General features: G+C 32.8%; 1 protein-coding gene across 2 annotated transcripts; it reads left to right on the top strand.

The window, feature by feature from the left end:
* The first annotated feature begins 4,343 nt into the window (after positions 1-4,343).
* Positions 4,344-5,888, top strand: LOC116202371 (keratinocyte proline-rich protein-like). 2 transcript variants are annotated; one of them, XM_031533909.1, is made up of 3 exons: positions 4,344-4,483; positions 4,614-4,695; positions 4,904-5,888. In XM_031533909.1, exons 1-3 carry the CDS (start codon positions 4,472-4,474, stop codon positions 5,623-5,625), a joined length of 816 nt encoding a protein of 271 aa, XP_031389769.1. In that variant the 5' UTR covers positions 4,344-4,471; the 3' UTR covers positions 5,626-5,888. The 2 variants fall into 2 exon arrangements, with proteins under 2 accessions (XP_031389769.1, XP_031389768.1); XM_031533908.1 differs by having other exon boundaries at positions 4,366-4,509; positions 4,902-5,888.
* Positions 5,889-13,601: the final 7,713 nt, after the last annotated feature.

The raw sequence follows: 13,601 nt of genomic DNA, 5'->3' as shown, positions 1-13,601 counted from the left end.
TAGTGTTTGTTTGCTGTCTGTATTATTTCTTCCTTCGTCTTAAGTAGCAAATTGTAGCATTTAATATATATAGGTTATTACGTCAGATAACTATGGTATTATCGGTTTCTCAAATCTATTTCATGGTTTAAAAATTATCCAGAAAGGCTTATAGTTTACATCTAGTTTCAAATCTATTATGGCGTTAATTTTTCCGTTGACACTTAACGGTGTTGCTGATGTGTAACGTAAGTGAGTCCATTCATACCACTGTAGCCCCTTACCATGGATAGATTTGAAAAAAAAAATTAAAACCATGAAATAGATTTGAAAAAAAATTAAAATCATAGAATATGTTTTGAGCTTACTTACGTTTCATTGACGGACAAATTGATGGCGTGATAAATTTGAAACAAAATATAAACTATAGCCCTTTTGAGTAATTTTTAAATCATGAGATAAATTTAAAAAACTGGTGATACTATGAAATATCTGACGTGATAACCCATATATATATATATATATTTAGGAAAAGTTGTCCATTCTTTATGCATTTTTTTGTATTAATTTATAATCAATTCTTGAGATTTCAAAATTTTGTAGCAAATTTAAGTCCACCCACGAAAAATTTGTCAATTCTATTTATATTAATAATATGTTTGAAGATACAGCAAGATAAATTTCATACATCGTGAAAACTCCAATTATAATTGCAAATATAAGAATTATCTAAGTTCAATAAATTTTAAGTGTAACTATCGAATTAATTACACAAGGACTCGATGTTATAAAGAGTGATGTATCGGGACACTTATCTTCCGAAACACTCATCTTTCGAAACACTTATCTTCCGAACACTTTAACTTCACTTTAAAGTCTACGGTCAATCAACCCCACTATTGTCCCCCAAAGGAGGACTCCGTTCCATTGCATTGAATTCTGGGTGGGTCGCTGACATGACGGATTAAGACCTGATAAAAAAGCAAATAGTTTAATCATCTAAATCCAACTAATTAATAGATTCAAATAAATATTATGTTTTTCAAAAGAGTGTTGAGTGTTGCCGCCCGATCCTCTAAAATATGAGTAGGCCCGAATGAAATTCATTTGTATATTGTACTTTCTAGCGAATTAATTCAATTCGCAAATCCCAAAACTATTTAAGGAAAAATAAAGAAAAGAAAGTAATGACATCAGTGTGATGATGTCAGTGTGACTATGTCAGATGCATAATACATGGTCTTGATAGAGGCGAGCGGTTGTCATGTGGTGGAGCATCGCCCATAATTGCTCCTAATCGCACTACGAGACGATTGTATGACGTCAATGGAAAATAAATAAATTGGTCTTTTTCCACATAGAAAAAGACATCTTTTTATATTATAATTGCCGACGTGTTTTTTAAATAATAAAGTCTTATGCTAACATAATGCCTAATACTATACGCTAAAGTCTAACTGCTTTGCTCAAATTTGGAGAATAGCTACGCTGGTCGCCCAATCCCTTTTCAATTCGTCCTTCATTGTCTTACCCAAAGGGGAAAAAGAAATTGTTGATGAATTCGAAGCCAGACATTGTAGTTTAACGCTCCCCATGCATGTTGCGTAATTCAGCATTACCTAAAAGTAATTTAATATGACAAAGGAAGTATGAAGTTGTGGCATCACTTTTAATCTGAGATTAAATTGTTTCGAATTTGATTACCACTGAAAGTACTCTTCGTTCACCTTTGATGTCTATAGCCGAAAAAAAGTATATATAATTCAAGCTTTTAGGCTGGCTAGTATTCCCCCCGAATTTGAGCTTTTGATCTTTCGAGGTATGTTTTTGTTGTATGTACTTAATTACTCTTTTTTTTTTTGTACGTTGCACATAATCTCCATTTTATAAATGGTAGATTCATGAATTTAGCATAATAAAATAGAAATCATAATAATTAAGAAAGAGACACGAATAGTCTCACTGAGTAGCGAATTTTGAACTTCTGAATTATCAGATGAGGACATGCGTAATTTTGTTACGCTATATTTGAATTTTTCCCAACCGAAAAGGAAAGAAGAAAACAAATTAATCCTAAAATAATAATCTAGAGTTCTCTTACCCACGCTTCTTCTCTCACCTCTTATCGCTCTTGACGCATTTTGATTTGGTAAGGAACAACTCCATTGGTTGTCAATTCCAGTTGGATGACTGCAAGACGTACGGTCTCTTAAAACTAACCCTATTCAAACTAAATAAGATGTAGCAAATATTAGGTGAATATTATTTGTGTACTTGGCTATGTAACAATACAATTTAGATAGAATGAGATAACAACTAACTATGTTTTCGAGCAATACAAACGTGAAGAGTATACAGATTGACGACTTCGTACGTCTTCTACGTTGGAGGGAGCAAGCCAGAAATTCCGACGGATCTTTCTGGAAAAAAACTAAAGCATTAGAAAAAAACTAAAGTAAAAACAATATAGATTTTGGTCCCTTATAAAGCATTAATAATGGTTGGAATCCGAAGTTTGCATCAGGGAAAAAAAAAATGGTTGGAAGATGAGATGGGTCAATCAAGGCCAGCACATGCGAAACAAAGTTTGAGTCAGCAATCATAAAAGCCCCATCCTTGTTTACACCGTGATCTTTTTCTTTTTTTTTTCTTTTTTGGCCGGACACACCTTGTGATAAGATAACAAAACACATCAAGATAATATTTATATCCGTGTGAACTGCTTCCAATAGAAGTTATAACTGAACGCCCATTATATATACACACATAAGAAATTACATGGCAATAAATGTAACAATTATTATCATAATTCACAACCTTAGCATAAATTAATTTTTTATTGGTAAATACAGAAAATTAACGACATGGTAAGTTATCTAAGGATGTGATCATGTGAATCATTTTTCTTTAATACGAGGAATTTCTTGTTAAATGACCCGGTTAAATACGTACTATCTATCGAATATTTATAATAATGTACCATATCTGTAAGAAGCGGAATTGGAAATAGAAAATTAAATTTACTATCAAAATAACAATTTATCTTACTATTTAGCAAAATGATATAACCTTTTAAGCGTACGCGTTTTAAGATATTTCTATGACATATAGCACAGTTATTGTATCGCTAGAATTATTTGAGCACCAAATAATTTTCAAGTTCAATTGTGCCAACGAAAATTAAACCAACAATTAACTTTTTAGAAATATACTGAAAGAAGGAAAAAAAAAAACCTTTTAGGAATATCCTTTATTTCTAATACGCTATTCTTGTTGGTGAGACTATATTAAGCTTTTCATCTTTAGGTGGCGGTGATACTAAATGTGTGTATAGATAAAAGAAAAAAGATTTATAATATATATATATATATATATATATCTAAGGTGCATGTATATGAGTGAGCAAAGCTAATATAGTTAAAGAGGACATTATTGTAATTTTTTGAAAAAAGGGGTTAAAAACGACTTTTGACAACTTATCTCTGGATAACACTTCAAATTGATGGAATGAAAAATATAGGTCTTTGGTGGGTTATGAAGGGTTAAGTAATCCCAACATAACCGTTCATAACCCTCTATTTTTTAATTGTCAAACATGAGTTGTTCCCTCCATAAAACTCTTTCATGACCCCCATAACCCTCTATCCAAACAAGATGTAAAAGCAAGTGCTTTACTTGAATTTAGTCTTTACCCATAAAATACTTTTATTCCTTAGAAAAACAATTAATTAATTAAATTTTATACTCGCGAGTTGGGATGGATTCTGGGGGCACGGCCATTGGCCGTCTCATTTGGACTTGAGAAAAGTTATGAATTTTTTATCAGATTTTGTCAAATTCAACATTTTTCAATGAAATTATTCAATTTCGTCCCCTTAAGTTTACAATACAAAGTCTTCTTGAATTTCGCATGGCTTTAACAAAATTCCTAGATTTTGTCCTTGCTAGCTCTTATTCGAGAGTTCAATAGATCTTAATTAATCCAGGTTTGATTCACTCACAGTGAAAGGTAATATCTTCTAAACATGATTTTTTTTTATTCATAAGGTTGAATATGAAAGCTTACTATGGAAGTATGTACCAAATTATCTGCACTAGTCAACATTGATAATTTATATATGTATATTTCGATTATAAGAGAAGTTTATAAATCTAATACAATAAAAGAGAAATTTTTATAACTAATAAAGGGTTGTAGGTAGTCCCTAAATAAGTATCAAACTTGAATTATTGTAATTACCAGGCGAAAGCGTTAGACACCGCTCTCCACCTTCTTTGATTTTTGAAATCAATGCCTGTCATCATCCTATTGGCCATCTTTGTACGGATATATACACCCATCCGAAAAGGCTATGCCAATTTTTTTTTCAAATAGCCCTGCACTCGCGAACCTGTCCCATTCAGAAATTTCTCTTTCAATTCTCCTCTGTTCCATTCACAAATTTGTGCTCCTTCACTCATCTGAGAGGCTCAGATCTCATCATCCTCAGTTATGGAGAAGAAGGTGTCTTCTTCAATTTCAACTCCCCTGTCTGATCATCAAACCTTTTCCTAGATAATTTTGGTATTGAAAATCATTGAAGCTTAATTGGAAGACCAGTGTTGTAATTAGTTATGTCATTATTGACGTGCAGGTCACGAAAATGTTAATAAAGGTAGACCTTCAGTGCTGGAAATGTTACCAGAAGATCAAGAAGGTCCTCTGCGAATTCCCCCGTGAGTGTCTCCGATTAACTTTGTCATATACTTTCTTCCATTTGCACCATTTCTAGGAAATTCATGTCGTGTCATGTTAGATATAGATTGGTCTAACATCTGTACTATATTTATCACCTAATATTACCCTGCTGGTGTGATTTATATGGATCAAGATTAGAAGAAAGATTGAGTTAATTTGCTGGGTTATATGTTTTGTGAACAAGAGAAATCCGGGACCAGATTTACGACGAGAAGCAGAACACGGTGATGATCACAGTGGTGTGCTGCAGCCCTGAGAAGATCAAGCAGAAGATTTGCTGCAAGGCAAGGGATATCATTCTGGGAATTGAGATCATCCCGGAAAAGCCCAAAGGACAGCCAGCTCCCCCTCCCAAGCCACCTCAACCGGCTCCAAAACCGGTTCCGCTGCCCGCCCCTGAACCAGCTCCAAAACCGTCTCCACCACCCAAATCACCTGAACCAGCTCCAAAACCAGCTCCACCACCCAAGGGGCCCAAACCAGCGCCCCCAAAAGCACCTGGGCCGTGCTGTCCGATGCCTCAGCCAGCCGGATATATACCTGTTTATGGAGTTGGGATATGTTGTTGCCCCCCATGTTACATGGGGTATGGCCCGTGCCACCAGGGATGTGGTAGGCCCCCCCCAATGTGCAATGACGGATGCGGAAGACCAGCTTGTGAGTGCCCGGGCGGAAACCCAATGTGCTATGACGGATGCGGAAGACCAGCTAATGAGTGCCAGGGCGGAAACCCAATGTGCTATGACGGATGCGGAAGACCAGCTTATGAGTGCCAGGGCGGAAACCCAATGTGCTATGACGGATGCGGAAGACCAGCTTATGAGTGCCAAGGTGGAAACCGCAATTATTATGTGAGTCGCTGCGACTACTTTAATGAAGAAAATGCTTCAGGATGCACCATCATGTAAACATGCCATTGAAGTATTGTCGGGTACCCTTCCGATGTCCAAGTAAATCGCTTTGTCCAGATGTTGAATAATTTAGAGAATCCGATGATGTTGTTCGATCGGTGCAGTTCATATATATAGGAAACTGTGAGAATTACAAGTGAATAATGTAGGGTGGATTGGTACAGGGGAGAAAGAGTCTTACTACTCGAGTCATGGAGTATTTCGTAAGGTTAATGTTCTTCAGTTCAATAAAAGTCTCTATTAAAATCTTTTGGGGTGAATTAGGGGGTCAAATCCTAGTTGCATTAAAAAAACGAACGATCTAAATAGTACAAAGACAGGGCATTGAGGCCCCAATAACATCACCAAGCAAGAGTAAATTAAGTCTAGGTAGACAGCTATTCAATCTATGAATTCCCCACGGAAGTGCAAGCGCATAGTTTGCTAGCCAAGCTGCACACTTATTCCCTTCCCTAAACACATGTTCATGCACAATCGCCAAATCCCAACGAATCAAATCCCGTATCTCTCGAACCAAAGCTTCATGACCTCGCAATTGATCTCAATTAGAATGTAAAAACTGATACACTACCTCCGAGTCCACCTCAAGTATTAACTTCCGAACCCCTAGCGTCCATGCCAATTCGAGACCCGTCTTTACTGCTCACAGCCCAGCAGCTATGGATGTGGTGATGCCAATGTTCAGCAGCAACTCAAGTATCAAATCTTTTTTTATATTTTATATAGTGCGGTGCCTTCATTACCCATACAATTTACGACAAAGAACCACCTAGCTAATCAAAATTCAACTTGGCTTTCAATCAAACTTAGGTAAATTCGGCACTCATTATTTATCTTGTGATTGACGCAATAATTTGTTGGCACCGAGACTTGGATCAGTCATTCTTCGACAAATAAACTCAATTCTGCCAACATTGTTCGTACGTCATGTAATTTTATTTGGAGTCTCTTACCGTTTCTGGTTTGAATTCTATAAATTATGCTAAAGTTTTATCGTTGCATCATATGTAAAATTCATCAAGTGTCGAGTGGATCTAATCATCTTTGAAATATTCGATTATCTATGTTAAGGTTCTGACGCAATTCATCTTGACTTTTTTCCCTTCTAGCCTAAGCCAAGAAAGGTGATTAATGCAAAAGTGAAGATTGCTTTTTGTTTTTGTTTTTTTTTTTGGGTAAATGAAGATTGCTTTTGATTGTTGTGAAACCTATTAGATCTGTTTCATAGTCAAGTTTAAAAAATCTGAAAATATTTAAGAAATAAATTTTAATTACTTACTGATGAAGAAATATATTCGAATGAGGGCAAGCATGAGAGCATTACCAGAAGGAAAGGCAAGATTGAAGGATATATTAGAACTACTAATGCTACAAGCGAATGAGCTCCACGTCAATCTTTTATTTAACTACTCTCGGGTGAACTAAATTAGACCACAGCATCATACATTAAGTTAATTAGTAGCGGTCCAACATTACCCAGCCAAAAAAAAAAAATAGTAGTGGTCCAACATATATATATATATATATATATATGTCAGAGTATCGAATATAAATTTATGTTTATGATGGAATAAAGGTGATACTTTTATATATACTAGTGTAACAGCATTATTTTTATGATGGAATAAAGGTGTACTTTTATATATACTAGTTTCACAGCATGCGCATGATTTGTTTTATTGTTGAAGTTACATATATTGTATACTGAATTAAATATTAACATATATAATATTAAGTGTATCATAATACGTATCTCATACACCTATCAAAAATAAGTTGGGGGAAGAAATCAGAAGAACAGATTAAGGGGGAAGAGAGAAGGCATCGAAGGGAGCGAGAAAGGAGACGGAGAGGCGGGCAGAGAAAGTAGTACTAATGCTGGAAATTGTGACGGTGGGAAGATTTGGTGCTCGGAGTTTGGTTTGGCGAGGAGTCTCTAAGAAGGTGGGGGTGAAGATGCACCAGAAAAGGCATCGGTAATTCGAGGAAAAGATTTGGGAAAAATAAAATGGGCAGCGTTAATTTGGGGATAACGAAAATATGGAAAATACATACCGTGCAATTTTATGTTCCGAAAGATTTGTTTGGAAATAATGAGACAAATGGTGAAAAAAAGGGGCCGAAGAACAGAAGTGATGTTTGGGGAAATGGTGTGAGCAGGAAAAAAACGACGTCACCCGAATAGGCACAGTTTGACTATTTGAGAGAAAATGGTATTCTAGGAAATAAAGGATATTATGGGAATTTATTTTAAAATATAAGGGTATTATTAGAAAGTGAAATTGGAGAAACACTCATTTGGCCTTCGTACATCTATATATAGTATAGATGTATCATTATGTGATTAGTTCATACGTGGCATGACGGTTTAAGTTCGTCAAATATATATATATATTTGTCGATCCATATGAGAAAGGATGCATTAATTTCCAGATGCACGCATCACATTATTCACAAATTACTAGAATAAGCAAACATGGAAATAATGTCATTTTGGCCAGGATAATGTGTACAACTTAGAAATGAGGAGCACATGATATTAAACGATCTTTCACACGTATGAGACTTTGTAAGTCACGATCATTGACAAACTGAATTTTTCTCCAATCACAAATTTGGTGCTATTATTTTGGCTCCGCAGCGTCCATGAGTCCTTGTCCACCCTATGTCATCGAGGACATGTACGTAGCTGGGACAGCGAACCTGCTCTTGGCTCGTCATCTTTGAAACCACCCTCAATTAAGTTTGAGTTAACAAAGTAATTGAAAATTAATTTGTTTTCTTAAAACAACACAATAAATAAGAAGGAAAAATTATACTATATAACACGATTTTCTTACATTGTGAAAATGTGCCCAAGAAAAATGTGCACCAATTTTAGCAGAAACCTCCACCAATTTCAGTAGACATCCATTCTACGCAAAATCTCTGAACTCACTCACCCAAATTCTATTCCACTTAGCCGCTGAACAAACCAGCTTAAAGAATGGAGAGGCAGATGACGAAATTACAGTAGCCATGTCAATTGAAACCATGAAATTTTGAGATTATCATAACCGCTTATTATAACATTAACCTCGTTGGATATGTTCATAGTCCTTTGCCGAATTAGCTTTGATGGTCCACCGCAAGCACTTGTTTAAAAGACATATGTACGGATGCACATGCACTTTGATGTCATGAGAAATACTTTTCACTCGATTATAGGTTAATGGACCCCTGTTTGACTAATAGGATAGTAGTGAACACCAATCATCTTATATAGCTCTTTTATTGATTGATATAATATTTATCAACTCTCTCAAAGGAAATCGTCCAAGAAATTCCATGATTTGAAGAGCAATTTGGGCAAAGAGTTGGAGGCGCCCAATATTGGGAAGTTTGATTTGTTAGTACTAGGATAAGAGCAGAGTAGGTGATCGGATATAAGTTCGTACATGACGATATTGGTTTCTAGCTGTTAAAGGAGACTGGGATGGCAAATGGAAGCTGGAAAGACTCTGGTCACAACAATGTGATAAGAAAGTGAACAATGAGGGAATTATCTTTAGATGCCTTGGATAGCTTTCAGGAAGATGTAATGCAAATCATATTCATAGTACTATTTCATTAAAGAAAGGATTCTAACTCTTGTGGTTGTTGCGCCCGGATAAATTCGTTTTATGGGATGCTCCGTAGTTCCGTTTGAACAATCATCAGATAACCACCTCCATCTTTAAATATACCAATAATGATTGGTTTAAGTAATTCGGCACTCCCTTAAATTAAGTCCCAAGGACAAGTTTTGTGAATGCAAGAAATTTTTTATTGAGAGAATTTTACCCCTTCGTGGACGGACTCGACTCGAATTGAATTAGTCGGAGTTTATTGGACTTCCGAATATCATGGTACACGCCTAGAAAATCCATCTCTATATGTAACTTCAAGAGGAAGTTGCTGATTGTAAACTAACCCTCCTACCGGTACAGGATGCACATGATGAGAGATGAGGTGTCAGTTTTTCTTCTTATTACCATTCAGTAAGGAGTAGGCCCTTCGAAGAAGCAACTTTTGGTGAAAATCATCATTGAACCTACAATGATACTCTTGATCGGGTAGTGATTTATATCTATATCTATATTTATATATATTTATATCTATCTATCTATTTATCTATTTTGTGTAATTAAGCTAAAGGAGAGTTATAAAATAACTTTCCATGTGGTGATAAGTGGCCCAATGGCCATTCTTCCTCTTTCCCAATTTTATTTTTGATTTTTTTCAGCTTTTCTTTTACAATATAGCCCAAAAATGGATATTATTTTATAATTCCTTGCAACTTCTTTTCTCAATTACTCTTCAAAGTTTAATATTATGTCATACCTTCTGGATTACTTTAATTATATTTTCTATAAATATTCTTCCAAATCAAACATAGAGGCAAAACTGTAATTATGTATAATAAACTTATATTAATTAAGCTCTTTCCATTATATTATAATATTAATTATGAAAGAGAAATTAAATTAAGAGATAAAGAATTTACTTAATTAGAATATCAAAATAATATTGCAAATCGAAAACAATTCGCCTTCAAAGCATTAAATTTATCCAAACATCATTTTCACTCATATAAATGTTGTATAATTCTGAGTTTCCCTTAAACTTCTATTTAGATATTGCTATTTCCATGTATTTTTAGGGGGAAAAAAAATTTCGACATTAGAATTCTGAGATAGCATTTTTCATATACTATGACGAGAATTATAAAATAAATTATGTTGGTGAAATTATATTACAAATAATGTCAGAGGCGGAAATTACAATAAATTCAAATTTAATAGATTCTAAATGATGTATAACTACCTCAAGAAATTTATACGCAGCGAAGCGAGGACTTTTTTTTCTAGTATATAGCAGACCATGAGACTGCACATTGCATACAAATAAATCAAAACCAATAATTTAAACTAACTCTAATGAAATTCTCTATCCATAAAATTAATAATTGTCAAAACAAAAAGAAACCTAATGAAGTATAGTTAAAAATGAAGATCATATTATATAGTTTAACTTACAATTTTTAACAAAAATAATTGTCTCCCAAGTGAAACTTTGTTTTAATAAATTAGAAAAAGTAAATGTATATAATGTACACATCAATTAATATTTAAAAAATCAGGGTAAGCAATGGACAAATAAATACTTTCAGAATGAACATATATATATATATATATATATTATAATGTAGAAATGAAAGTTTTCTAATTGATTGTTATATACCTGTATATTATCTCTTAATACTCAGTTAATACGTCAATCATGTTGTTTTCTTAAAATGATAAATATAGTTGTTTAGCATTCTCTTTATCTTTTGGGTGAAATTATTTTCCTGGTGCAAGAATTGACACTTTTCGTATTCTTTTCATGTAATATATAATAGTTTACTTAGTTCATATTCTTCATTATTTTTTAATTAAATTGTAGTTAATATTAAAACTAATTTTTTCAATAAGTTAAGAAATCAAGATGATTTAATTATCTTAAATAATCTTAAAATTTTACATAAGCGAAAGTCACTTTGATTTATTTAGTTTTATATGTAATTTAAAATTAATAAAAGTAAGCTTTCTCATGTTTAGATTATTATCGTCATTTTCATTATATATATTTGTGTGTGTGCGGGCACTCCTACACATGCGTGTATCTAATATGTACAAGTTAAAAAAGAAAATTATGAAAATTTTTCATTTTTTATATATACTTGGCTAATATATGAAATATAAATAATTTTTTTCTTAATTATGAAATTACCTTTTTCTTAGATTCATCTTTTATATTTCTATTATTTTAAGTAATAATTAATTTGAGAATTTATTAATGGGACGAATTGTAAAAATTTTTCCATGAGAGATAAACTAACGTGAAAAATTACTTTCTCACCATCGTACTTGAAATTCATTTTTATATTTTCTTTATTAGAATATATTTTCTTTACTCTTAATTATAGATTTTCTTTACTCTTACTTACTAATTAGTGATTTGTTTTTTATTATGAAATTGAGAAGAAATTATGTAAAATATGAATTTTGACTTGCGTTTTATGTGAACTTTTAGCAATAAAATATTAGAGATACACGTGCATTGCACGTATCAACATTCTAATAAAGAAATATAATACACATCGATCCTCATGTTCATGCGTGAGAAAATCTGATGAACATGGAAGTCTATCGGCTACTCTTGAAACGATTTTCATGGAATTGAATTCTAGAATCTCGAAATTTGACAAAAATTTAGGGAGAGCGAGGGATATGAGATTTTCTGAAATGCGAACACGGGAGAGTTAAAAAATATATTCTTAAATCGAGAGAATGGATGTTAATAGAAGTAAAACACGAGAATCTAAATTAATTAAAAACATGAAGGTAGTAAAATTCCATTTCCTTTTCAATCTATTACGTGTCATATAAATCAACATGGAACATATCATTGTAAAATCCCTTTCGTGAAGAAATTTTAATGAGGAGCAATTTCTTAATTGCTTCATAAACATATTCTTATACTTGACAATAAGAATTAGAAATATGTGTAATATTATTCTCTCTATTTTCTTTGCAGTAATTTTTCTCCTTTTAATTTTCCTCAACAAAAACCTTAAACAGAAGGTTATCAGAAGAAAAGAAAGATATCATTATTAAAAAAAGGCTACCTCATTTGGTTCAGGATTCATCTACTTACCATTATCCATTAGCCACGCATGCACTGTTAAGGGCCACATCAGCATTTTTACCATTAATCTTTTGGTTGATGGGAGAACAGAGTGAAATTTCGTGATTTCAAGTCAAAATAAAAAAAAAATAGTAGACTTGGGAATTTTATGAAAGTAATTGAATTTTCAACTATTAACCCTATATAAATATATACCTAGTGAAAGCACACGTGCTATGCCGTGGGGAAGATATGCGAATCGTCATTGTGAATGTTATAATCCGTTTTAAGTAGATTAAATTATATAATAATTCATAAATCTACCACGTGAAAAAAATGTCACTAGATATCACGAAATATATATGTTCATGTGTAAAAAAAAAGAAATATATATGGTCTATTCAATAGTTACAATATCATATTTATATTTGATATATATATATATATATAGACATAAGTTCATTTGAAACAATATATCATAACATATAATTGTATCAAGAGCATACAAAATGTTTTATTGAAACTATACATTCTTGAGTTTAACTCATCATTTTGCTCATACTGTTTGAGTTTCTTTTTCCTATTTTAGATGTGAAAAGATCATGAGATGGAATAAATGAAAAATATTGGAAATAACGTCAAATTAAAAAGAAGATACACACTATAAATATGTAAATGAACCATTTTGCACCGAAGATGGAACATTAATTGGCAAAACAACCTAACATGTTTATTTGAGCATTTATTTATATCCATTAAAAAAATATAAGAACTCATATATGTAAAATGAGTAATCTATGGATATCATTCAATAATCTAATTTACTAAACTTACATATATGTCGTGAAAAATGATTTCCTTTTTCTAATTGATATCAGATTGAAAAAATGGGCAAAAGTTTGTGACTTGTTGTGAAATTGACTAAAAAATATGTGGACCGGAATAGTTTTATGGATTGTCCATTAAAAGTATTTTGCCATCTTGTATTAATTCTAAAAAATAAAATAAAAATAAAAATAAAAGTAAAAGAAAAACTAAAACCAAACAAAGATGGATGAAGGGTTTATCTATGTGGGTTGGTTCAAACGGTTCAACGCTTGTTCTTCTTAAGTGAGATCTCGAGTTCGAGTCTTGTGAATGGAAAAAATTCATGTTGGAAAGTTTTACCCCTTAGTGAATCAACCCGCCTCGACTGTATTAGTCAGAGTTTAATTGGGCTTCCGGATAACAAGATTCACACCGAAAAAGAAGGAGTTTATCTATAAAAATAAGAGAAATGATTA

Source organism: Punica granatum, chromosome 4 (assembly GCF_007655135.1).
Source record: "Punica granatum isolate Tunisia-2019 chromosome 4, ASM765513v2, whole genome shotgun sequence".
Taxonomy (NCBI): domain Eukaryota; kingdom Viridiplantae; phylum Streptophyta; class Magnoliopsida; order Myrtales; family Lythraceae; genus Punica; species Punica granatum.
The sequence above is the reverse complement of the archived record's forward strand: the minus strand, read 5'-3'. Positions and strand labels throughout refer to the sequence as shown.

Coding starts and splice junctions, on each gene's coding strand:
- LOC116202371 (XM_031533909.1), top strand. Junction 4,696..4,903: donor GGTCCTCTGCGAATTCCCCC/GTGAGTGTCTCC, acceptor TGTGAACAAGAG/AAATCCGGGACCAGATTTAC.